We start from the raw sequence: 26227 nt of genomic DNA, 5'->3' as shown, positions 1-26227 counted from the left end.
GTTCCTAAAAACGTGACGAGTACAGGCGGCAATGTTGACAACACGCACTAGCGCGGACACCGCCGAGCCGCCGAGCCGAGCACCCGGCCACACACACGCCGAGCTACCGACATTTCACAATGCAGTCAGCGGCATCCAAAGAAAACGTGTTGTAGACGTAAAAATAACTCAGATGTCAAAATAAAAGCTGCTATTTTTACGTCCATGGCTACGTTTACATGGATGCGACTGCAGCGCATCGGATCCAGTTAACGAATCGAATCGGTTCATGTAAACAACTCGGATCGGATCGGATCGGATCCAATCCGATCCGCTGGGACGGGGTGGTTTGAGATGGTCAATCCGAATCGAGACTCTCCATGTATACGCTAGCGGATCGAATCGAGTGCTCAAGCGTGGGATTACGGGAGCTTTGCTTCGCCTGCCGCTAGGCAAACCGGACACCTCGAAAACAATCTGAAGGTCACGAGATTTGCGTTGTGATCCTTCGACACGAGGTGCCGCTGCTGGTCGATCCGAATCCATGTAAACTTAGTGGTTGAAGTGGATCCGATTCGCTAACTGGATCCGATGCGCTGCTGTCGCACCCATGTAAACGTAGCCCATGACGCCATTGTCCACGCCCCCTGGATATCCAATCGGTGTCGAAAATACTCAGCCTCCGATTCCAAACCGAAACTAAAATCCCGTCGTAGTTGTGTGGCTAAGCGAAGTTTCGTATCGCGTATAAAACTTTTATTTTAATACATTTGTTTTAGTTCTTTAAGTTTGTTAAAACGTTTTATTGTTTCGGTTCGCCACTGTTTTACGAATAATGTTACGTTAACTTTTTTATTTTCGCATTTATTATGCACCTCGAAACAAAATCTTTTACAAGCCAATCCAATCCACCCTGAACATTTGCGTCGAAGCTTCCGAAGCTTTGTTGCGGTTTGGTGTGTCTTTTATTTTTACGTAGAAGTCATATCGATCCGATATGCCGCGTCCGAGAATGGATTTTGCGACTAATAAGTGGCGAGGCACCACGCGAGCAAGAATGAACAGCCCTGGAGGTTGTGGGCACAGCTCAATTGCCTCATTCCTCGGTGCTTCTCGAAGGTAAGCCTTTTTTCTCTGTGTCCTCCTAAGCTTCCGTTCAAGCATCTCCTTGGTTTGTTTCCTTGCCCTCCCTTTGCCTAATCGCGCCCGAGAAGTGTATTCTGACAGGTATTTTCCTTAGGCGAGCATCTCTCCTCGCGCTTTTCGTCAAACCGTCCGACGGGTTGCGAGTTCTAATCGCGAAGCCATGATTCGGTCACCCAACACGTCGGTCGACCTGTCAAACGTTTTATCGCACGTGGGTCGTCACTTCGCGTCGGCACGCATCGCTGCCTACCCATATCTGTACTGGCCAGGTTTCTTTGTCGGCCCGCGCGTCTTATCGCTGTGGGTGATCTCAAGCGACGCGAGCGAAACGCGTAAAAAAAGAAAACATTGTGGTTGGAGCCGTTTGATTTACTGCGCTATATATATATATAGAGAGAGAGAGAGAGTAAAGCTATACGCACTCCGGAGTGCACTTCGGACGGAAATGGCTATACGCACTCCTCCGAGAGATCATGCCGCTCGGGCCACCCTTTTAGAACGGCGCTTGTATCACTGGGGAGCTCGTTAACACAGCCCCCCGCCTGCGTTCACGCCGCTTCGCGGCGACAGTATCGGCTGCTAATTACAAATCGTAACCAGTACACGCCGCTTCGCGGCGTCCAGCCGGCAATCCAAGCCCCGCTGTCCCCGATCGCACCTCGAAAGGGAGTCCCATACCATTTAGTTTTGCGAGGTTTCTCAACAACATTCGATTTTTTTTTTACTGTTTATCGCAAAAAAAAAAAAAAAATGTCCTAAATATCGCCAAATGCCTCGGCAAAACAAAATGTTTGAGAAAAGAAAAAAGAAAAAAAAGCAGGCCCACTGCGGATGGAACCCGCGTCCACTTGCGTATGAAGCGGACACCTTGACCCCTATGCCATGCCTCCGCTTAGAAAATTCGTTGTGACCACTCGTTTTATGCGAGAAAAGCGGAGTGCGTATAGCCATTTCTGTCCGAAGTGCATTCCGGAGTGCGTATAGCCTTACTCATATATATATATATATATATATATATATATATATATATATATATATATATATATATGTCGAACCGGAACCGAATTGAACCGAAAACCAGAACCGAACCGGTATTTTTTCCGGAACTGAACCCGAACCGTTATATTGTTATCGCGGTGAACCCGAACCGGAACTGAACCGGAAAAAAAATAACGGTTACCAACTCATGTCAAAACGGTTTGGCCACGCGCTGTTGACAATGAATGTGCTATTAATGCCATTTGTTTTTTAAGTGCCGTCAACTGACACACACCTCGCTTACATATTTTTCTTCTCCACTCAGTCTTAGGAATATAAATGCTGAATCCATGAATCTTGACAAGCGCTGCATCCATGAATCTTGACATAGGAACCAGTATTGCGCTGGTCGCGGCTTGCACGGAAGAAAGAGAATTGGAAGGCTGTGCAAAAAAAGGCGCGTCACGGGATTTCATTTTCCTACAATCTCGTAAATCCTAAATGCTGCTGTGTGCTCACTTCATAACACGTTTCTAGAACGCGCGAGTTCTTGAAGCTTGCTTCCATTGGAATGAAAAAAGAAAAGGCTGTGGAGTTTAATAATAATGCATCCGGTTTCGTATAGGCACTTAGAGGCTAACATATTTGTGAGACAGCGAACTATTCTATTTTAATATTTATCCTATTACGTCCTTCTGGCGTGGCGTTCGGTGAAGTGTTTTTCATATTCCGTATCTTGTTTAATGAAAACTTCTTTAAGGGTCTAATTTGAGTTACCGAAGGCTAGTTCAAATAAAGAAAGCTGTATTTCCTCCCCACTGTTCCTTCACTTGCTTACACGCCGAGGTGGCGGGATAGTTAGCAAGTTCTACTTGTAAGTGAGTTTGTAAGGAGGTCGCGGATTTTACAGCTACTGCGTCGGACCCAATTAGATGAAGTCCGAATGCGTAAACGTCGGTGAGGTAACCTTTGAGTGCACATAAAGAAACCATTCCTGGTAGAAATCCCTGAGCCTTACACTACGATGTATCCCGTTTAGTATGTGCTGATTTCAGATGTTTTATTTGTAATTTATTTTGATGTTGCAATTTGTCATTTATAACTTCCGAACCGGTTCGCGAACCGGTTCGCGAACCGAATTAATCGAACCGGAACTGAACCGGAACAAAATTAATTTACCTGAACCTGAACCGTAACCGAACCCGTATTTTTTTCTGTTCGACACACTGATATATATATATATATTTATTTATTTATTTGGACACACAATATAGACGGGCACTAATTAACTTCACTAACATGCTCACATACTCTCCACTTGTCATGATTTTTGTGTGGGCTTTGCCCGATGATTCTAGTGAGTCATTCTCGTTTCAAGTGGAGTCTCCAAACCATTTTGCACGCATGTTCGGACTCTCGGGATTTGCAGAAACTGGGAGTCTGCAACGCCTGCTGTCCTTGTCTTTTTTTTTCTCCAGTTCATCTTTTTTTCTTGTGCAACAGCAGACTGTGGCACAAGAGCGACATCTTTTTCATGCGTGGTGTCACCTGAACCGTAGAATGCTTGCTTCATAGTGTGGCCCGTGAGGCTGTACGCTTTCCGCTGTCTGCTTTCACGAACACAAATACGGTGATGTACCCAGAGTGCACCGCTCGCTAGCCTTGCGTGAGTACACTCTATATGGTATATGTTGTTCAAAGTACCTTTATGCATAGCTGATCCAACCTGCATTCTCTTTTGCCATTGCCGGTAGCAAATTGTGTCTGTTTAGTATTGCACACCTGCCAACTTCCCCGTATTACCCAGAAGTCTCTTAAATTTTGATCAGTTTGTATGATCGACAGAACAACCTTCCGAAAAGAGAAATTACCCTCCCCCTCTCTTTTGTACTAAAGAAGAGTTTTTGCCATCACTGTGGACGGCTGCAATCCCATGAGCATAGGCAGTGCAATATATAAATATAATGAAGTTGTCTTCATGCAAATTTGTTCTCAATATTTCTTTTTAAAACACCCCCCCCCCCTCCCCTGCTTAGAAATTATCCCGAATTTGGTGTCCCCAAACTTGGAAGGTATGGTACTGTCTGTGCCTTTTCTATCTTGTGTCATTTATGTAACGTAATATATCTGTTCTTCATATTTATAATTGCTGCAGGCCTGGTCAAGGAGGAGTTGCTCAGTGAACTACTAGTTTGAGTTCCCTGAGACGGACACCACTCACATCACCTACAGTGCCGAGGTACAGGCTTAAAGGGATACTGAACCGAAAATTCGAGTTCACAAAACAAGGCTGGGCGGATAGGCGGGAAGCTGCAAAACCAAGAAATATCATTCATACGGCGATATATCTAACGGATCGCCGTATTTTTTGGAAAAGAAGTTCGCGATTGAAGCCGGCCGACGAGGCCGACGCGACAAGGCACGTCACGATTCCCATTCTCTCTCCTCCTCTCTACGTCCCGTCAAGCTGGTGAACCGAAGCGAGGAGGAGAGAAGCGAGGCCGCTTCTCCTCATTCTCACATTCTCCCGGAGGACAGTTACGTCAAAGAACTCGCTTGATCGCGCCCTTCTTTTCCAAAAGTACGGCCATCCGTTTGAGATATCGATGTACGAGTGATGGTTTAGAGTTCATAGCGTCCCGTTCAACACTTCTGCAGCCTTACTTTGCGAAATCCAAATTTCGGTTCAGTATCCCTTTAATGGCAGATATCAATAGGAGATGATGGTAAGCTGTCCTATTTATTTAGCAGTGTCGGAGTAACTCACTTGAGTTTTCATCACTGTTTTCGCTGGCAGTTTGTTGCCTGCACACAAAAATGGTCTATTAATTGTCCATGTCCATTAAAATTGATGCAGCCTTCACACTTCTGCGGTTTAGAGCGATTCGCAGACATATGTCGATCATAGTCGAAACAGCGTGGCTCATCATTAGAGTTGAATGCTGAGTTTCGCTTGGCAACTTTTTGGCCACTTCGATCACTACAAAACATTATTTGCCTTCTCAGGTACGCGTCACGTCTGTTTGGTTGGACAGCCACCAAGTTGACTTGGATGTCAGCGCCTGTTGTCATCAGAACCTGGTTCTTGTGTTGCCACATCATTTTTGGTGGTGGCGCTGTCGTCACCTCCCAACGCTTGCGCTCCCCGAGTTCCCATTCAAGATGGTGAGTGGTATACTTGTAGGGGCCTCGCTGCTGCAGGTGCTGCCATGTAGCTCTGGCTCGTGGTGGCTCCACCGCCATCATTTGTGCTCCCTGTGATCCCAGCCGGAGTGGTGACAGGGATTATGCAAGGGCTCTTTGTCGCAGGTGCTGCCACGGACTTTGGCTCGTGGGGGTGCCGTCGCTACTGACAAAGCCTGTGCTCCCCGTCGTCCCTGTTGAAATGGTGGCTGGAACTTGGAGAGGGTTTGCTGCCACAGCCGGTCAGTTCAAGTTCCGCACATTCTGCCGTAGCCCTTGGGAATTTGTTCCTTCCATGTTGAGGTTCTAGTAGGAGAAGTCCACCGCTGTTGAGCTACATGTCACCACAGCAGTCAATCTGCAGAGGGGCATGGCCACGTGACCACACTTCTGAAATGTTAGAGCCTTGTTGTGGACATGGAGGCCGGTGTGAGAGATTTAATATGCGTCTAGCATATCTTCCTGGCGAAAGAACTCATGGGTGTGCCACATGGAAAGTGAGCAGACTGTGCAAGTCTCTTTTACAAAATGGCGCTAACAATAGGTAGTGTCTGAATCATTCTTGTCTTACGTAGGTGATACTTTCTAGGCGTAATGTGTTAGTAGATAGCTATGGAGTTATTCCTTAACTCTGAACAAGATACAAAGTATGAGACATTTTCAGGCCAAGTAAAAAATTTCTGCTCACTTTAATCTTGAAGATCTTCCAGAGTTTCACATCATCCAGCAATCCTGAAGGCGATGCACCACATGTAATTATAATTAATATTCCCGCTCTTAGTTTACCAGGAAGGTGTTCAAAAAATTGTAAGTAGTGTTAGTTGCTTAGGATAGCGATGTGTTGCACCTTGGCGTTCCATTCACTTTGGGATGAGGTGCTTCATTCTTGTGCGTCCTTGGTTGTTTCCTTAGCCCCTAAAGATGTTGGAGATTTATATGTTTTATTTTTGGGGAAACCATGTTATGTTAGTATCTGGCATGCTTTTTTTTTATTGCTGAAAGCTGTTTGAAGTGAGCCTTTTGTCCACCTAGGAGCATAATGATTGGGAGCTTCACTCAGGTGTGTTTTCTGGCCACACAGTCAAGTGTTCCTATTTTTATTTCCATTGATTCTTTGGCATTCTAGATATCTTTTTGTAAGCGTGTTCACATAAGCTTGTTCAACTTTCTGGGTCATAGTATCGGGTCGTTCTGTAATTATCATATGCTTTATGCATTTGTCATTAGTCTCATCTGAAGTTGTCATGGGCACATGGCTGACACATTTGGTGCTGCTTTGATTTGGAGGGTAAATATTGTCCGCCATAGGTCTAGCAAACTTCATATATTCTACACTTCAAAATTTTCTTGTAGACCTGATTACTAGGCAATAAGCTCCTTTTCAGTATGTGCATTTACTTAAATTGAAAATCCAAAAGGCTTTTAATAATCAGCCACATGCAGAATAAGAACAGTGTTTCTGCCACCTAGTGTGGGAGAAAATGGGTGGGGGGGTGGAGGCCAAAGCAAACGCAAGCAGTGTGAATACAACTCTAGGACTTATATGCGGGGTAAGTGAGGAATTTGAACTGTCTACCAAGACCATGTAGCTCACACATTTAGCAGAGGATAATTGGGTTCGATTTAACAAGCTATTGGGGTGGTTGTAAAGCTCCTATACAGCCCCACGTGGAGTCACCTTGCATGCACTGATCTAGACTGCTCGTTTCACATAGATTTTTGTGACCTATTGATCTAACTGCTTCTTTTATTTGCAAATTTTTGTGTTATTCAGGATAATTGGGAACCCAGCAAAAGGTTGGCATGTCATGGAGTAAACATGCCATCGTACAGTGTGCTTCACTCTAAAATGTAATGCATGAGCAGTGGCCAAGGCTGATGACACTTGTCTAATGAGGAAATCAATGATACTGCACAAACTGAAGCATATCTTCCTGGGACCGTTGCCATTCCCCTATACAATTATTGCATGACCTCCTTGTTTTTTTTTTATTGCCCTCAGTTAATTAGACGAGGACTGGATTGCTGTTATCCTTAATAGGTCGGCATGTCACGTTTAACTTGAGGTCCAATTAACGGGAAATTTGTTTTGATAAGTTAAATAAGGGGAACAACAAAATATTCAGAGCAATGTCTTTTTTTTTCTTTCTATTTTTTTGCATCACCGAAACATTTATTGGTCACCGCATTGAAACTGGGAGTGTAACGCACGAAGAGAACTGCAGTGTGACCCTCCAGTCTCTGCCGTTAGACGATGCACACATTCTGCAAAATAAGTGCAGGATCAGCTTTTTTTGGGGGGAGGGGGGGGGGATTTTTCTGAGATGACATGAAAATGTTGTGGTCATCACCATCAAAGTGATTTGTTGTCTGCATGTTCCCTGTTTTAGTGACAAGGCCACTGACAAGCCGCTTCATGGGTACTAAATTGAACCGCTTGACAAGTTGCTCAAACAATAGTGATACACAAATGGCAGTACGAGGACAAGTTGAAGAACCACAAGTAGCGCTTGTCCTATCTCTTCTTCAACTTGCCGTTGTCCATCGCACTATTTGTGTTTTGCTCCTCTTCATCTGCTTCATAAAGAGCAAATATATAAGGCTGCTTAATAAAATGACTGCGTCCGTCAAATCGGTAAACATTTCTCTGTAAAACATATTGCCCTGGCCAAGTCCAAGTCTCGTTTTCACGATGAGTCGCATAGTAAATCGGCTAACAATGGTTGATGAATATGATGTAGTTCTACTGAATCAGTAGCATACTTCAATCTCTCTTTTGCACAAAACATATATGTTTCGGAGCGGTTGACATAGTGTTTTCTCGACATCCGAGGGGCTTGAAGCAGGTGCTTAATGTCTGTGAGCCTCCACCATTGAAATTTTAACTTGTCACTTGCTCTAGAACTTGATAATGGAGCAATGGCAGATTTTATGAAGTTTGCGAAACCGACGTCGGAGACCTTCGAATGGGAAAGGTTTACAGGGCTAGAAAAATAATGACAGCACGTCCTCACTCACAATTATCTGTAATAAAAAGACGGTGCCCAAAGAACTGTAGCTAGTTTTAAGTGTCACTCGCTGAAGCGGTTTGTATATTGTGTTAATTCCTGCATTTTGCTGTTTTTTTCTGTTTCAGGATCCAGTGTTACATTCCTGTGGCTTTTTGGTTGTTTCCCAATTATTGAAGGGAGTTGCAGGCTTATCATGGGCGACACAGTGCTTTGGTGAGTGTACCTTTTATTTACTGCTTGGCCAATCAAATCGAGTGGCTTTGCAGGAAACTCTCTACAGTTTCAGGATGTTTGAGGGTGTGTTCTCCTTCAGACATTCTGAAATGGCACAAATTTTTCTGTGCTGCATCACTATACTCTGTTGAATGACCAGCTGAAATCGTGGTAGAAGCTACATGCTCGTTGGACCAGTCATATGTCTACCTTTCGCCATGTGTTACACTCCCGTCCATAACCATGTGCAGAAGGCGGGGTCAGGTAACGAGAGGGAGGTGGTTGATTGATCCGGTGGGTGTGTAGTTACCACCACAGTCAGCTTAGAGGTGAATGTTAATTACTCAAGCTTTAAATAGGTCACAGTACTCAAAGCTTGAGGAACACCTGAGAAGTTTTTAGAATGTTTTTATTTACCGTGTCTACTCGCTCCATGAGTCTCAAACTACGTCCAACTCGGCTAGCCATCAAGCCAATTTTCTTTCGCCGCCAAGCGGCCAGGCCACTTCAAACCAGGCAAAGCATAACGGTACACGCTTTCATGGCTGCAAGTGGGTAGTTGCGGATGTGATCAAGAGTGAAACCGAGCGGCGCATACACGTAACAAAGCTGGGGTCGAGGAATTGCCCAGCTTTGGACATGTTTCGCCCACCGAATGCATTGATGTCAACAAACACGCGGTCATCTGTAGTGTGCTTTCGGACAGTGAAATCGTGAAAGTGGTTAGGCCTAAGGACGGTCGCGTCACTCACCATGCTGAGTGAGCTTCCCTAGTAAAAAAATCTTAAATGTATAAAAAAATTTTATGTCCAACAAACATGTATGATCCAATAAGATCATATAAGAAAATACAAGAACCTTATAAAAACATATAAGAACAATATAAAATTATATTTGAAGTTATAAGAAACTTCTTTTCAGTTTCTTAAAACTTATATAATCTTATATATTTCCTATATTGTTCTTATACGTTTTTATAAGGTTTTTATATGATCTTATTTGGTCATATGCTTTTATTGGACACCTAAATTTCTTACATGCAAGATTTTTTTACTATTCACTAGGAGGGCGCTTTTCCTTTGACAGAAGGCACACCGAAAGCACCCTAAAAAAAGGTTTTCAAATTATAGAACATGGTTATTGTAGCGCGCCCACGACCAGCCGTCAATGCGCCTCCGTCAGTGGAGACATGCCACAGTACTTTGCCGTGTCATACTGCCACCTAAAATTACTTTTTTGCGAAGTGTGTAAATGCAGAAATTTACCCTGCATAATGAACGCACCCCCGAAATATATGTCAATTTCAGAATAAAGAGGTGTGTTCATTATGCAGGTAAATATGGTAAAAAAGTGAATGATGACTCAAACAAAATGCAAAACTCATACATTGGAATTTGAAAAAAAATCACCAACCATATCCTGCAACAAGGTCCCAACGTTTCAAAAACAGCTTGTTTTTTTCTTCAGGGGTGACTGCTTCCAGATAGGGGACAACAGCTTCGTTTTCTTCTACGATAGTCTCTTTTTTTTTCACTTCGTTAGGTGGCTGAGTCCGTTCACGTAGCATGATGGCAATGTGCCAGTGGACCTATTGATGTTTCCTGGTGTTGTTTGGATATGCCATGACTATAAAAAGCTGCTGGCAGAAGTTAGTCTCAACATTAATGAGGGTGTTGGCAAAGTTGATGCGATATTCATTGTCCTCACAGTGCTCTGCAACAGCGCTGCGCTCGTGGTCGAATTTGCAGTTGTTTTTGTGTTGTTGAATTCTTCCTGGGAAGTTCTTTGTTTTTCCAATGTAAGTGGCATGGAATTGAATATACAATGCCCTGCACTCTTTGTTTAGAGGCATGACCTTTAAATCACAGCATCATACGTCAAAGTGTTGATACCGGTTTGTGGGACACCTGAATACTTTCTTTTACCAGCATACATGACAGCGCTTCGCTAGTCCCCATTATGTAGGGAACACAGATGCGGGTGTGTGGACGGATGTTTTTGAGTTTTTAAGCTTTCTCCCGACCAGGCAGGCCTCTGCCAAAATGTTTGCCCTCAAAACTTGCACTGCATGTAGTAATGGCTCTTGGTCTGCTAGAATTTTTGTTTTAGTTTTGTGTTTGTTGAGCATTATTGGGCAAATGACAAAGGCTATGCCACCTCATTATGACCACAGTAAAAAGAGCTATACACTTGATAACATAGTCCTGTCATGTTTTTGCTTTGAAAAAAATGTTAACACACAATATTAATCTATTTCTTGACCCTTTGACTGGGGACCCATGACTAAAAAAAATTTTTTTGTCCCTATTTTGCCTATATTTTTTTGTACGAAACTTTTCTTGTGCTACCATCATAGCTTTAATTTCTAAAGGAAAATTATTTCCGATGTTAGGGGATAGATGGTGGTTCCTCCCATACGATAAAAAGAGTGAGCGTTTAAAGACGCACTCCCCAAACTGATTGAAGAGTGGTGCATCTATGAGTGCGCCCCCCAGGCTGCTGTTAAAATTGCCAAGCATCCAAAGATCTTATCAAAAGTAATAGATAAATTTTTGTCTAAGGTGAAGTAAATATTTACATTAAATTCAAGTAATGACGCAATAACAACATGGCAGTGCCCACAAGCTGCATGCGCATGAACGAATTTCACCATCCAAATGGATGAATGACCGTTTTGGCAGAACTGGGGAATGAGAAAAAGGGTACCAATACTTGAGTGTAGCTTTCTAGGGGCTATTATCATTTTAAATTGCAATTCTCATTTGCTCTTTCAGCTCGCACCTTCACGGAGTACAGCAATGTGGGGAAGCAAGTCGAGGACAGCCTGTCTCGATTTCTGTCCCGGGGGCACTATGCTCTTTCAGGTAAGCTGCTTCCCTCTCTTAAGAGACACGAGTAGACCCTTTTATTCAAGACAAGAATGACGATAAATATCACATCAAATAAAATGGGGAACAAGAGGACAAAGGAGATTCCTCTTTGACCTTTCTCCCCTTTGTAGCCCTTTTCCAGGGATTATTATTGTATTCATACTTATTACATTATTGTGGAGTTGACATTTTGACAACCTGTGGTTGGCTGATGTGTTGCGGAAGCTAAAGCTATTGCACATTCAAACATTGTGTGAAATACAGTAGAACCCTGCTGCTGCATCTTTATGCAGTCACAATGAAGGATCATGACATGAGCGAAGATGTAACAACTGATAATGCCCTTGGGATCGCTATAGATGTTTCAGGAAGCTGTATTCCCTGTTTATCTCACCTTAGCTTTTATGGCTGTAAAAAAGATTGCCTTATTTTATATGTTGACAATTTTTTCAACACTTCTTAAAATTGTGGTTGAACTATAAGTAACACACTGTTTACAGACAAGCTTGTGTTTGCCCACAGCAGCTATGGGCACTGCATACGCAGGAACTAGATTCGTGTGAGCAGACATGTGTGTAGATGTGCTGTGCCGACAGCCGCGCCATCGCAGTGATGCGTTGTCTATAGTTGCAGTTAAAAAAATATTGAAATATAAGGATGCAAAAATTCTGAGCCCCTCGAGCTAAACCACAGCTGCCTCAAACAAATCACTGCACCCTGCATGCCACATCAAAGCAGTGGGGCTTGATGCAATCAGCACTGCTTGAACATGGTGACATGGAGGTGGTAAAGAAAAATGGGGTGTCGTGAGAGCCTGAATCTCTTATTGTCATACAGGACCAAGCAAGAAACACAGTGCAGAGAGGCAAGGAGGTAAAATAAAGGGAGTAAAGCAAAAGGAACAGGGTATGTGTTCCTAGTAGTCATGCCGGCCACCTTGAGTGGCAGTGTTTGGGCATAAGAACCAAGAAGGAAATTCATGAAGCCTGTAATTCTAACACATATATACTTTTGGACGTTCGATAGGACCGGTTTCCGTGAACATAACAGCCGAGAAAACATGTGAGCAAGGTTCTTCTGTGCATATTTTTGAATGTGCTGCAAGAATATTTCTGGTTATATGCCCACTTAATTTATAATCTTTTTCTTCTTTCAGCTGACACCTTACAGACATGTCAGGAAGCAAGGAAAGGTTATTTTTTCACTCATTGTTTACATTTGGGTGATTAACTTAGTCTTGAAAAAAAAAACACGTCATTTTAATGACATTGTGATAAATAAATTTTGGATCTTTAAATCGTCCTTCAATCTTTGTTTTCTTCCCATATTCCAAGCCGGCACTATGTGTATCAGGCATGGAATCAATGGTAGGCCATGTAAACTATTGCAGTTTTTCGGCTGGCCAGCTTAAAGTTTACGAGGGGTTGACAATGGCGAAATGGTCACGAAATTCGATCAAATGACGTCTATGTGATAATTATGCCCTTATAAAAATGGTTGATGCCATTTTGTATTATTGTCAAATAGCAACAGGTGTTTAAGAGCAGTCAATCAGCAGGCAACAGATGTTAATCGTCATTAGATGTAATCTTGTTGACCCGGATAGCCATTTCGCCACCGTCAACTTTTTGCCGTTCTATTGGTTATTGTCGGTGCATTGCCAGTGTATCTACATGCTAATGCTAATTGGCTATTGGAGGCAGTCAAAAGACTATAAAATGTATAGTCCTTTGATTGCCTCCTTTAGCCATTTAACGTTAACATGTAGATACACTGATGATACACCGACAATAACCAATAGAACGGCAAAAAGTTGACGGTGGCGAAATGGCTATCCGGGTCAGCAGGGTGACGTCTCAATGACGATTAACATCTGTTGCCTGCTGATTGACTATTTGTAAACAGCTGTTGCCATTTGGCAATAATATGACTTTCAAATGGCATTAACCATTTTCATTTGGGTTCATAGGGGCATCCGGGTCAACAGGTTGATGTCTCAATAATGATTAACATCTATCTAGCCTCCTGTTTGACTACTTGTAGATACCTACTGCCATTTGCCAATTGTATGCCTCACAAAAGGCATTACCATTTTATAGGAGGTTGCAATATTGGACTGCCTTTAATTGTGATGACTGACAATAGAATGACTATAAAATGATATAGATATTGTATAAACACTTGTCTTTAAAAACGCTAAATGTCGTTTGATTGTCATTTTAATGCCTCCTGTGCCAGTGCCAAACATTAGAGGCAATAAAGTGACACTATAAAAATTTGAACGACTATAAAGGCATCAGAGGAAAAAACGGCGGTCACATGTCCATAGAATGGCAGTAGCTATGTTCATAGGGTATCTGGGTCAACAGGATGATGTCTCAATAATGATTAACATCTAGCCTCCTGTTTACTACTTGTAGACACCTACTGCCATTTGCCAATAATATGCCTTTCAAAAGGCATTACCATTTTATAGGAGGTCGCAATATTGCACTGCCTTTGAGGGCACCAGACTGACAATAGAATGACTATAAACTGATATATTCTATAAACACTTGTCATAAAAACTCAAAATGCCGTTTGATTCTTTTTAATGCCTCCTGTGCCAGTGCCAAACATTAGAGGCAATAAAGTGACACTAAAAATTAAACGACAGCTATAAAATAACACAGCAAAAACGGCAGTCACATGTCCATAGAATGGCAGAAGCTATGTTCCTAGGTGTATCCGGGTCAACACGATGATGTCTCAATAATATTAACACCTAGCCTCCTGTTTGACTACTTGTAGACACCTACTGCCATTTGCCAATAATATGCCTTTCAAAAGGCATTACCATTTTATAGGGGGTGGCAATATTGCACTGCCTTTGAGGGCGCCAGACTGACAACAGAATGACTATAAAATGATATACAGATATTCTATAAACACTTGTCACTAAAAACGCTAAATGCCGTTTGTCATTTTAACGCCTCCTGTGCCAGTGCCAAACATTAGAGGCAATAAAGTGAGACTATAAAAATTTGAACGACTATAAAGACATCACAGGAAAAAACGGCAGTCACATGTCCATAGAATGGCAGTAGCTATTATGTACATAGGGGTATCTGGGTCAACAGGATGATGTCTCAATAATCATTAACATCTAGCCTCCTGTTTGAATACTTGTAGACACCTACTGCCATTTGCCAATAATATGCCTTTCAAAAGGCGTTACCATTTTATAGGAGGTGATAATATTGCAATGCCTTTGAGGGCACCAGACTGACAATAGAATGACTATAAAATGATGTACAGATATTCTAAACACTTGTCAATAAAAACGCTAAATGCCATTTGATTGTCATTTTCATGCCTCCTGTGCCAGTGCCAAACATTAGAGGCAATAAAGTGACACTATACAATTTGGAACGACTATAAAGACATCACAGGAAAAAACGGCGGTCACATGTACATAGAATGGCAGTAGCTATGTTCATAGGGGTATCTGGGTCAACAGGATGATGTCTCAATAATGATTAACATCAAGCCTCCTGTTTGAGTACTTGTAGACACCTACCGCCATTTGCCAATAATATGCCTTTCAAAAGGCATTAACATTTTATAGGAGGTGGCAATATTGCACTGCCTTTGAGGGCACCAGACTGACAAAAAATGACTATAAATTGATATAGATATTCTATACACACTTGTCAATAAAAACACTAACATGTTCTTTTGCCATTTGTCTAGCCAATAAAAAAATATTTTTGCTGTTCGATTGTCATTTCAACACCTGCTGTGCCTGTGCCAAACAGAGGCAATAAAGTGACACTATAAAATTTGAACGACAGCTATAAAGACATCACAGCAAAAAACGGCGGTCACATGTCCATAGGATGGCGGTAGCTATGTTCATAGGGGTATCCGGATCAACAGGATGATGTCTCAATATTATTAACATATAGCCTCCTGTTTGACTACTTGTAGATACCTACTGCCATTTGCCAATAGTATGCCTTACAAAAGGCATAACCATTTTATAGGAGGTGGCAATATTGCACTGCCTTTGATTGTGCCAGACTGACAATAGAATGACAATAAAATGATATACAGATATTCTATAAACACTTCTCTTTAAAAACGCCATATGCCATTTGATTGTCATTTTAATGCATCCTGTGCCAGTGCCAAACATTAGAGGCAATAAAGTGACACTATGAAAATTTGAACGACTATAAAGACATCACAGGAAAAAACGGCAGTCACATGTCCATAGAATGTCAGTAGCTAAGTTCATAGGGGTATCTGGGTCAACAGGATGATGTCTCAATAATGATTAACATCTAGCCTCCTGTTTACTAGTAGACACCTACTGCCATTTGCCAATAATATGCCTTTCAAAAGGCATTACATTTTATAGGAGGTGGCAATATTGCACTGCCTTTGATTGTGCCAGACTGACAATAGAATGACAATAAAATGATATACAGATATTCTATAAACACTTGTCTTTAAAAACGCTAGATGCCGTTTGTCATTTTAACGCATCCTGTGCCAGTGCCAAACATTAGAGGCAATAAAGTGGCACTATAAAATTTTGAACGACTATAAAGACATCACAGGAAAAAACGGCAGACACAGGTCCATAGAATGGCAGTAGCTATGTTTATAGGGGTATCCGGGTCAACCGGATGATGTCTCAATGATAATTAGCATCTAGCCTGCTGTTTGACTACTTGTAGACACCTACTACCATTTGCCAATAATATGCATTTCAAAAGGCATTACCATTTTATAAAAGGTGGCCAAAATTGCATTGCCTTCGAGGGTACCACACTGAGAATAGAATGACTATAAAATAATATACAGATAATCTTAAACACTTGTCAAAAAAGGCTAAAATGTTCTTTTGCCATCTGTCTTGTCAATAAAGAACTTCAAACATTTTTTTTGCCATTTGATTGTCATTCTAACGCCTGCTGTGGCAGTGCCAAACATTTGAGGCAATAAAGTGACACTATAAAAATTCAACGACAACTATAAAATGACAACACACCAAAAAACGTTGGTCAGATGTCCATAGAATGGCGGTAGCTATGTTTTAGGGGTATCCAAGTCAACAGGATGATGTCTCAATGATGAACATCTAGCCTGCAGTTTGACTACTTGTAGACACCTACTGCCATTTGACAATAATATGCCTTTCAAAAGGCATTACCATCTTATAGGGGGTGGCAATATTGCACTGCCTTCGAGGGCGCCAGACTGACAATAAAATGACTATAAAATCATATATATTCTATAAACACTTGTCAATAAAAACACTAAAATGTTTTTTGTCATTTTGTATTTAATTAAAAAGCAATCATTTTTGCCGTTTGGTTGTCATTTTAACGCCTGCTGTGCCAGTGCCAAACATTTGAGGCAATAAAGTGACACTATAAAAATCAAACGACACTATGAAATGACCACACCAAAAAACGTCGGTCAGATGTCCATAGGATGGCGGTAGCTATGCTCATAGGGGTATCCGGTCAACAGGATGTCTCAATAATGATGAGCATCTAGCGTGCAGTTTGACTACTTGTAGACACCTACTGCCATTTGCCAATAATATGCTTTTCAAGGGGCATTACTATACGATAGGTGTGGCAATATTGCACTGCCTTCAAGGGCGCCAGACTGACAATAAAATGACTATAAAATGATATACAGATATTCTAAACACTTGTCAATAAAAATGCTAAAATGTTCTTTTGCCATTTGTCTTCAATAAAAAAAAGTGAAAGCCGTTTACAACTCCCTGTAACGCCGAATTTGAGCGCAGCTCTTGAGGAGCAGGAGGAAAGGGTACTGGGGGGGTGGGTCACGTGACCTTGGGGGTTACGTGATGATGCCGATGACGTCATCAGTGACGATAATGATGCGGATACCGATGATGTCATCAGTGATGATGATGATGCCGGTGACGTCATAAGTGACGTCACTGATGACGTCATCAGCGATGACGACGACGGCGATGCGAATGCCGGTGACGACGTCATCAGTGATGATGACGATGCGGATGACGGTGACGTCATCAGTGACGATGGCGTCATTGGTATCTGCATCGTTGACGGCGAACCTCGGAAGGATGGGGGTCACGTGACCTCGGGGAGGAGTTCACGTGACCCTGAGGGGGGTCACGTGACCTCAAGGGGAGTCACGTGATCTCGGAGGTCACGTGACCTCGGGGGGTCACGTGACCTTGGGATGACTTTGGGGGGTCACGTGAGCTTGGTTACTCCAACGGCGACGCCACTCAAGCCGGGAACGGACCCCTAAGAGCTGTGCTCTAAAACAATTATTATTGTCGTTTGATTGTAATTGTAATGCCTGCTGTGCCAGTGTCAAACATTGGAGGCAATAAAGTGACAATAAATTTGAATGACGGCTATAAAATGACAACACAGCAAAAAAGGGCGGTCACATGTCCATAGAATGGCGGTAGCTATGTTCATAGGGGTATACGGGCATGGAGAATAGAAGGGTAGGAGAGGGCATGACTTCAGCCGCGTAGCCTCCGCAAGCCATGCTCCCTTGACGCCTCGCCTCTTTCGCATTTTCCTCCTTACTCTCACCACACCACGTGACCGTAGCTAGCCTTCATCTAGCTATGGTGTACTAGAATACACCACAACCTAGCCTCAATCTGATAAAACCTACCGGACGGAGCGCGCGCAAGCCTGCAAGGATCCTCCTACAATCAACCATCCATCTCGCACGTGACGTGTCATGCGCACCAATCGCCGGACAGATCTGTGGTCACGCTGGGCACAAAATCGTTTAAACTTTTTATGACTAGGCTTCACCAATATTGCAGTGCCCCCTCCTAGTACTTCTAACCTCCTTGTATACGGGTCAACACGATGATGTCTCAATAATGATTAACATCTAGCCTGCTGTTTGACTACTAGTAGACACCTACTGCCATTTGCCAATAATATGCCTTTCAAAAGGCATTACCATTTTATAGACCAACACGCGGGGTGGCTCTGTTTACCAACGCGGCCGGAAGGCCGCGCATACGCGGTAGCTATGTGGGCAAAAGCAGCTCGGCTCTCCGTGTTATCGCCATAGCGTTCCATGGCGTGCGCTCGATGTTGACGTTGTAGGGACGCTTCTAGCTTTATTTGTGCGTCGTATTTTCTCACAAGGTATGTCGTATGTTATGCCCGACTATTTGAGCTCGCTACCCGAGCCTGAACGGCAGCGGTATCGAAACAAACTGTGCGTGGACGGCGTTGCCTACAAGGATCCATGCGCTGTAAACAAGGCCTGCTGGACTTCCGACGTAAAGTTGCTGCCACGGAAGTCGATGGCTCACGTCGTTGTACATTTAGTTCTTTCGCCAAGCCAGTTCACGGTCGACATGGTGCAGGCGTACAAGTTTCTTTAGGTCTACGATTACTTCGAGTCGGTTTCCGCACTGCCAGCGGGATCAGCAGACTCTGGGTCTCCGGAAGTGTGTGTATTCATTAATTGATTAAATACACACAGCGTCTTCAAGTCAAGGTATTATATTTTTCGTATCCTCATGACCACAAGGCATGACAAACGGTAACGCTTTGTCCGTTCTGCAGTCTTGGCGGTAACAGGTTACAAGTAACGGCGTTGTTGGTAACGCGTTACTTTTTTCAGTAACGTAGTAACCTACTCATTACGTTTTCGACACAGTAACGGGTAACGTACTTATGTTACTATTTCAAGTAACGTAGTTACGTTAGTACTTCCCAAGTCTTAAAGAAATTACACTTCAATTTTTTCCGTGTTTTAGGCATCAAGCCATGTTTTTCTTTGCGTTTTTTCTTGTAAGTATTTGGGTGAAACCGTAAAAAGGGATAAAGTAATTATGTTCAGTTTCTGCATGAACATAACGTTTCTTGATATTTGACCTGTATCGTCAAACCCGTAAAATGTGTTAAATTATAATTTATGAAAGTAACGTAGAAGTAACGTGCGTTACTTTTTATCGGTAGCGGTAACGCGTTTCTTTTATTTTTAGGTAACGTAGCTCAGTAACGCGTACCTTTTATTTGCAAGTAACGAGTAACGTATTTTGTTACTTTTTTTCGGTAACGCCTACAACACTGCCGTTCTGCCGCCGATCCCCTTCTGCATGGTAGCACGGGCGTAGCGAGCCTCCGACGAGCGCTTGGCCGGTGCTTTGTGCGCGAACACCATGGGAACAAAATCTGGATCGTCTCGATCAGACAACGGTTTCCCTGCACATGAGCAAGCCTCGCGACGGAATGCAAGCCGCACTTGCCTTCAAGAAAGTGTTTGCCGCACAAACGGTCGTTCGCGCGAGGCGACCATTCTTTTCGATCCAGATATTATCCACCTTCTATGCCTTTCAGAGTCTGCCGGGAACTTGTGGAAACTAACTCCGCTGCTTTTGTTGTACATTTTGGTGCAATTAATGGCAACACAGCTTCGCGCAATGCTGAAATGCTATGACGCCCATGCGAAACGTGCCCACACCCCCGGCTCCAACTATAGAGGGACCTTAGCTCCAACGCGATCGCAGCGCCGCCGCAGCTCCGTGACGTCAAGCCCGCGTGTCGGTCTATAGGAGGTGGCAATATTGCACTGCCTTTGAAGGCGCCAGACTGACAATAGAATGACTATAAAATGATATAGATATTCTATACACACTTGTCAATAAAAACACTAAAATGTTCTTTTGCCATTTGTCTTGTCAATAAAAAACAATTATTTTTGCTGTTTGATTTTCATTTCAACGCCTGCTGTGCCAGTGACAAACATTACAGGCAATAATGTGACACTATAAAAATTTGAACGACGGCTATAATAACACATCACAGCAAAAAACGGCGATCACATGTCCATGGGTGATTTCATCTCAAATCGGGCAGGCTAAAAGTGCCTTATTTTTAATTTTCACGAAAAAAATATATGTTTTAGGGGTATTTCTCAAATGAAGGAGGGCGCAAACCGCCTGTTCTCCCGATTTTTTGTTTTCGAGTTACGAGCCGTAGAAGCCGCAGTGGCAGAAACTAGTGTTTTTGCCTGCCGTCGCAGGTCGCGTGTTTGACACTCTCTGCTGACGCTATTGTTCTCTCTACACCCTTTTAAATTGTACTCCTAATTTAATAGGTATTATAAAGATACCTTGATGTATTCAAATATTTTTAGAAATTTGATTGTTTTCTAAAACACATGTCAAACTCGTCACTCCGGTCGCTTTTCGGTCAAATTTGACAGGTCATTACTTTGTCTGTACTTAAGGTAATAAATTCTTTCTTTGGCTCTACAGAAATCCCAAAGCAAGCCCATTATAGATATAATAATATCATTATGATCTGTCGACTAGCCGCTCCGCTACCTTCACGTAAACGTTGTAAGAAATAACAAATGCTGAAAGTTTGAGGTCGATTTTCTCAAAAACCCCATTTTTGTAAATTTTTATCTTTTTAATTCTTTTATACATATTAGTCAACTACAAGAAGAAAATAGCCTAGAAATGTAATATTTTGGTTGTATGTCCTCTGTTTGAGCCGCAATCGCGTGAAATGTGTGAACATTTGTTATTTTTCACAACGTTTATGTGAAGGTAGCGGAGCGGCTACTCGGCAGATAATAATGATATTATTATATCTATAATGGGCTTGCTTTGGGCTTTCTGTAGAGCCAAATAAAGAAAAATTACCTTAAGTACAGACAAAGTAACGACCTGTCAAATTTGACCGAAAAGCGACCGGAGTGACGAGTTTGACAGGCTTTTTAGAAAACAATCAAATTCCTAAAACTATTTGAATACATCAAGGTATCTTTATAATACCTATTAAATGAGGGGTAAAGTTAAAAGGGTGTAGAGAAAACAATAGCGCCAGCAGAGGGTGTCAAACACGCGACCTGCGACGGCAGGCAAAAACACTAGTTTCTTCCACTGCGGCTTCTACGCTTCGTAACTCGAGAACAAAAAAATTGGGGAACTTGCGGTTTGCGCTCTCATTCATTTGAGAAATGCCCCTAAAACATATTTTTTTCGTGAAAATTAAAAGCTGGACCCTTTCAGCCTACCCGATATGGGATATTTCATCTCAAATCGGGCAGAATAAAAAAGTATGAATATTAATTTTCACGAAAAAAATATATGTTTTAGGGGTATTTCTCAAATGAAGGAGGGCGCAAACCGCATATTCTCCAGATTTCTTGTTCTTCAGTTACGAAGCGTAGAAGCCGCAGTGGCAGAAACTAGTTTTTGACTGCCGTCGGAGGTCGCGTGTTTGACACCCTCTGCTGGTGCCATTGTTTTCTCTACACCTTTTTAACTTTCCCCCCTCATTTAATAGGTAATATAAAGATACCTTGATGTATTCAAATCGTTTTAGGAATTTGATTGTTTTCTAAAAAACATGTCAAACTCGTCACTCCGGTCGCTTTTCGGTCAAATTTGACAGGTCATTACTTTGTCTGTACCTAAGGTAAATTTTCTTTATTTGGCTCTACAGAAAGCCCAAAGCAAGGCCATTATAGATATAATAATATGATTATTATCTGCCAAGTAGCCGCTCCGCTACTTTCACGTAAACGTTGAGAAAAATAACAAATGTTCACACATTTCACGCGATTGCGGCTCAAACAGTGGACATACAACCAAAATATTACATTTCTAGACTGTTTTTTCTTGTAGTCGACTAATATGTCTAAAAGAATTTAAAAAATAAAAATTTACAAAAATGGGGTTTTTGAGAAAATCGATTTCAAACTTTCAACATTTGTTATTTCATACAACGTTTACGTGAAGGTAGCGGAGCGGCTAGTCGACAGATCATAATGATATTATTATATCTATAATGGGCTTGCTTTGGGCTTTCTGTAGAGCCAAAGAAAGAAAATTTACCTTAAGTACAGACAAAGTAATGACCCGTTAAATTTAACCGAAAAGCGACCGGAGTGACGAGTTTGACCTGTGTTTTAGAAAACAATCAAATTTCTAAAAATATTTGAATACATCAAGGTATTTTTATAATACCTATTAAGTAATGGGGAAAAGTTAGAAGGATGTAGAGAATACAATAACGTCAGCAGAAGGTGTCAAACACGCGACCTGCGACGGCAGGCAAAAACACTAGTTTCTGCCACTGCGGCTTCTACGGCTCGTAACTCGAGAACAAAATTTCGGGAGAACATGCGGTTTGCGCCCTCCTTCATTTGAGAAATACCCCAAAAACATATATTTTTTTCGTGAAAATTAAAAATTACACTTTTAGCTTGCCCGATTTGAGATGAAATCACCCCCATAGAATGGCGGTAGCTATGTTCATGGGGGTATCCGGGTCTTTGCGAACTCTCAAAGCTCAACCAATATTAATTTATGCCGCGTTTTATATATCGTACAAATAAATTGTACGATATATTTTTGTTATTCTCCACACCACCACGAGCGATCCAAGCAGACAAGGTTTCTTTTATTTGCTTTTCATCGCTTAATGTAGCTGTAAAGGTAGAAGAGGAGTCAGTGAATTGACGTGATCAACGACAATGCCTATAAGGTGCTGTGTGAGGGACTGTCCCGGTATTTCAGTAACTGAAGAAGAGATCACACTGCATGCATTTCCGAGAGACGGTAGGTATCTTCAGCCTGGAGAGTATACGATGATTCGACTACCTCGGTGTCCGAACCTTCAGCAATGCAATTGGGCGTGTCGTACGCTAGCAATCCTAATTCCTGCGAGAGTTCTAATTTTTTTTTCAAAACTTGATAGTTTGTTTTGCGCCCAGTATAGCTCTGTACAATCGGACTGACGGCATGCACTCGTACACTGGCTTGTACTCGCAACGCTTTCATCATTGACCTCCATTACGTCGATCCACTGACCCTTCGTCCTCAACATCTACAGCACGCAAACTAACCAACGGTGCAGCGATAAAGAGCTAGTGGAACTGAAACTTCGTTTTCTACAATCGCTCGTACAAAGAGCAGAAACACACACAAAAAGTCTTAGGCACGGTCCCGGAGAGCACGAGGAGTGAAACTCGCGTGACTTCCTGTGAACCCACTTTTAGTGACGTAGGGAGATGCGATCCCTTCTGACTGCCCCGACACCAGGCTTGCGGTACACTGTTACGTCACAGTGCACTGGCGGGAACTTTGAATTGGGCCTCGTATTTCTATTTTTTATTAAAAAAATCTACGTAACTCTATAGTGAAAATTTTTTTTTGTAACGTCCCGACATGTCATTTCAACGCCTAGCATGAAAAAAAATTTTTTTTTGGCGTGTCAGAGGCTTTTTAAAGTTCTTCCTAACCATCACGCATCACAAGGTTTGTAATATAAATCAATACATAAAACAGATTAAAATTACCTGAGACTGTGGTAAGATGGGAAACGTCGTGGAAGAAAAAAGGACACAGAAGAAGGACATCTGAAATTTCCACGAAGTTTCCCATCTTTTACTACAGTCTCAGGTTACTTTCAGCATTCTCAAGCTTCTTGCTGTCGGGGTCTTTCCTACACAGATTACCAATAATAAAGCCAATACCTTTACAGAACACGCCGAGAACGCCTGTATCGACCCGTATCCCCTACAAACTCTTGACACTCCTAGAAAAATAGATCGGCCCTCTTTCATGCAGAGATTGTACTATAACCCGTGGTCTCCCTAAACCTTTATTTCCCCTGCCCATCATACTTCCTCTCGTCTTGACCATTCCTGTAAAGTTGAACACATTTTTTCGAAAACAAACATATTCAAATACTCACCTCTTCCATTGTGCATATCAGATTGGAATAGCTTGCCCACAAGCTTCGCAACTACCAGTGACCATAAATGTTTTTCGCGGCTGATTTCTAAAATGTTCGAATAATGTTTATATAATGATGCTTCCAAAGCCTTTCTTAATTTTTTTGTAGTATTTTGTTGTCTTGTCCTTATGTAATGCCTCCCTCAAGAGGCCCCTACGGTTATACAAATGAAAAAAAAATCGCGACCGGTGACAGCGTGAAAATTGTATGACGTCATCAGGCGGAAATTGAGGGACTTTTTGGTCGTGCAAGTCACTCGAAGACGCGTTCCAGGCACCCTACTTGACACCATGCACGTCAAGTGACCATGTGACGCATGATTAATTATTGTGCCTAGAGTAAGTGAATGTTCCCAGAGTACCGAAGCTTTGTTTCAGAACCGAGTCGGGGCGGAGCAGTCGCGCTCCAACCAATACCAAATATGGCGCGGCCCTGTGCGGTCGAAGCGAAGCGCGTACATTCAGTGTAGCATTCATTCTCGTGCGAGCTCTTCCAACCCCTTTCTCCTGGACTAAGGAGACACTGTTTTGTTTTCATTAAAGTTATTTCCTTCGTTCCGAGCGGTGAGTGACTTGCTCCTCGCTATCTCGTCTGTCTCTCTTGCCTCGAAACACATTGAAGTCGAGTGGCTTACCAAACTCAGAACAGCGCAACCGGAGCGAGCAAACGAGCCTGCGATCTTCTTAGCCAAGCCAGATCCATAACTATTCAATAATAAAAAAAAACTAGAGAAAATTAACGCATTTTTTGATGCCCAAAACCTCCACCCGCGCGTACCCGCCGTGCCCGTGGTAACGCGGAAACGTTTTACCTTCATTTTCTGTTGTTTTTGGGCGGATCCTCAAAATGGTCGACTGATAGCCTCCTCCACGGGCTAAACCAGCCAATCGGAACTGGATTCTGCGGGATTCACTTTCGGTAAGCGGACTGAATGGGATCATTCAGTGACTCGTGCCAATACAAAAGCGCCACGAGAACCCCCGATTCCAAACCCATTGCAATTTTGTATATGACGATTTGGTCAATATATAAAATTACAGCTGCCAGTTTTTATTCTCAAATATTCATTTCGTGATACTACCAAAAAAGGAAAGGAAAAAAAAACGTAAACCGTTTAGATTTGGTTATCGTTATATTTTGTTCCGGTTCAGATCCAAGATGGCGGCGAAGATTTCGGTTCTGTTCGGTTCCGGTTCGGCAAAAATGACGGATCGGTTCCGATTCGACACCCTGCTCTGAACCAGCCGCGAAGGCTACGGCTCAAGTGAACCAATCAGCGTGTCGAAGCGAAGCACACAGGACTATGCATCGTTGGACTATTCTCCCAGAGAGGTCTCGTCCGGATTGCTTCAAGCCTTTCGGTGTGCACTTTGTGATGCACGGACATCTTGGTTTTGGCCATTTCGGTAGTCGGACTTTTCTTTGTACGGACGTTTTCGATTCACCCACATTTCAGGGGAAATATTCTCGAATACCGTGATACATCCGTCAAACCTCGCAGCATTTTGACAGAAACGCCTTATTAAAGAGGTCCAGTACTCTGCTTCCAATTTTATATAAAATGAATGTCATTGTGCGTCATTCAATTTATATTTGGGAGAATGCTGCGAATCTCCGACGAGAACGGACGTCTTCTCCGGGCTCCGCAAACCCCGGAGAACTGAACGTTGTGGGGATTGTGATCCCTCAACATTCTGTCGCGTCAGCGTTCTGGCGGCCCCGCCGACGTAGCGAGAGGCGGCGCTGCTTACCACTGTGAGTGGCTTCCTCCTCTCCCCCCTTGGGGCGATTTCCGTAACGAACCCCCGCACAAAGGAGATCGACGTGTCGCTCCTTGATTGGCCACTTCGCCCCCGCCGTTATCTTAAAACCAGCGAACAGCAGTATCTCGCTCTCTTCTTCCTAGGACACGGGGACCCGTCGGGCGCACCGGTGAGCGTTTACCCCATCCTTTGTACCTTTGTGAACGACCGTTTGGCCGTGTGCGATCTCCACACCGACGGCGTTCACCAACTTATAGCCGCTGTTTTGTTGTTATTTGTTTCATTGT

At 42.7% G+C, this 26227-nt stretch overlaps 2 protein-coding genes and 1 long non-coding RNA gene across 3 annotated transcripts in view; 2 read left to right on the top strand and 1 right to left on the bottom strand.

The window, feature by feature from the left end:
• Positions 1–26227, bottom strand: part of LOC115310940 — a 77163-nt gene that overhangs the window by 23785 nt on the left and 27151 nt on the right. The window lies entirely within an intron of this gene.
• On the top strand, positions 1077–4318 carry LOC120839148. The gene is made up of 3 exons (XR_005715269.1): positions 1077–1098; positions 4140–4175; positions 4259–4318. It is a non-coding gene; the product is annotated as an uncharacterized LOC120839148 (long non-coding RNA).
• On the top strand, positions 4801–12555 carry LOC120839147. Its single transcript, XM_040209385.1, has 6 exons — positions 4801–4829; positions 5110–5268; positions 5413–5528; positions 8423–8510; positions 11285–11374; positions 12537–12555. The coding sequence occupies exons 2-6, from the start codon at positions 5156–5158 to the stop codon at positions 12538–12540; spliced, it is 411 nt and encodes a 136-aa protein (XP_040065319.1). The 5' UTR covers positions 4801–4829; positions 5110–5155; the 3' UTR covers positions 12541–12555.

Source organism: Ixodes scapularis, unplaced genomic scaffold (genome assembly GCF_016920785.2).
Source record: "Ixodes scapularis isolate PalLabHiFi unplaced genomic scaffold, ASM1692078v2 PGA_scaffold35__2_contigs__length_329733, whole genome shotgun sequence".
In the NCBI taxonomy this organism is placed as follows: Eukaryota; Metazoa; Arthropoda; class Arachnida; order Ixodida; family Ixodidae; genus Ixodes; species Ixodes scapularis.
The sequence above is the reverse complement of the archived record's forward strand: the minus strand, read 5'-3'. Positions and strand labels throughout refer to the sequence as shown.

Excerpts from the sequence above, each read along its gene's own strand:
- LOC120839147 (XM_040209385.1), top strand. The coding sequence starts at position 5,156 with ATGTCAGCGCCTGTTGTCATCAGAACCTGGTTCTTGTGTTGCCACATC. Across the intron at positions 5,269-5,412 it reads CCGAGTTCCCATTCAAGATG|GTGCTGCCACGGACTTTGGC; the intron begins GTGAGTGGTATA and ends TCTTTGTCGCAG. Across the intron at positions 5,529-8,422 it reads AGGGTTTGCTGCCACAGCCG|GATCCAGTGTTACATTCCTG; the intron begins GTCAGTTCAAGT and ends TTTCTGTTTCAG.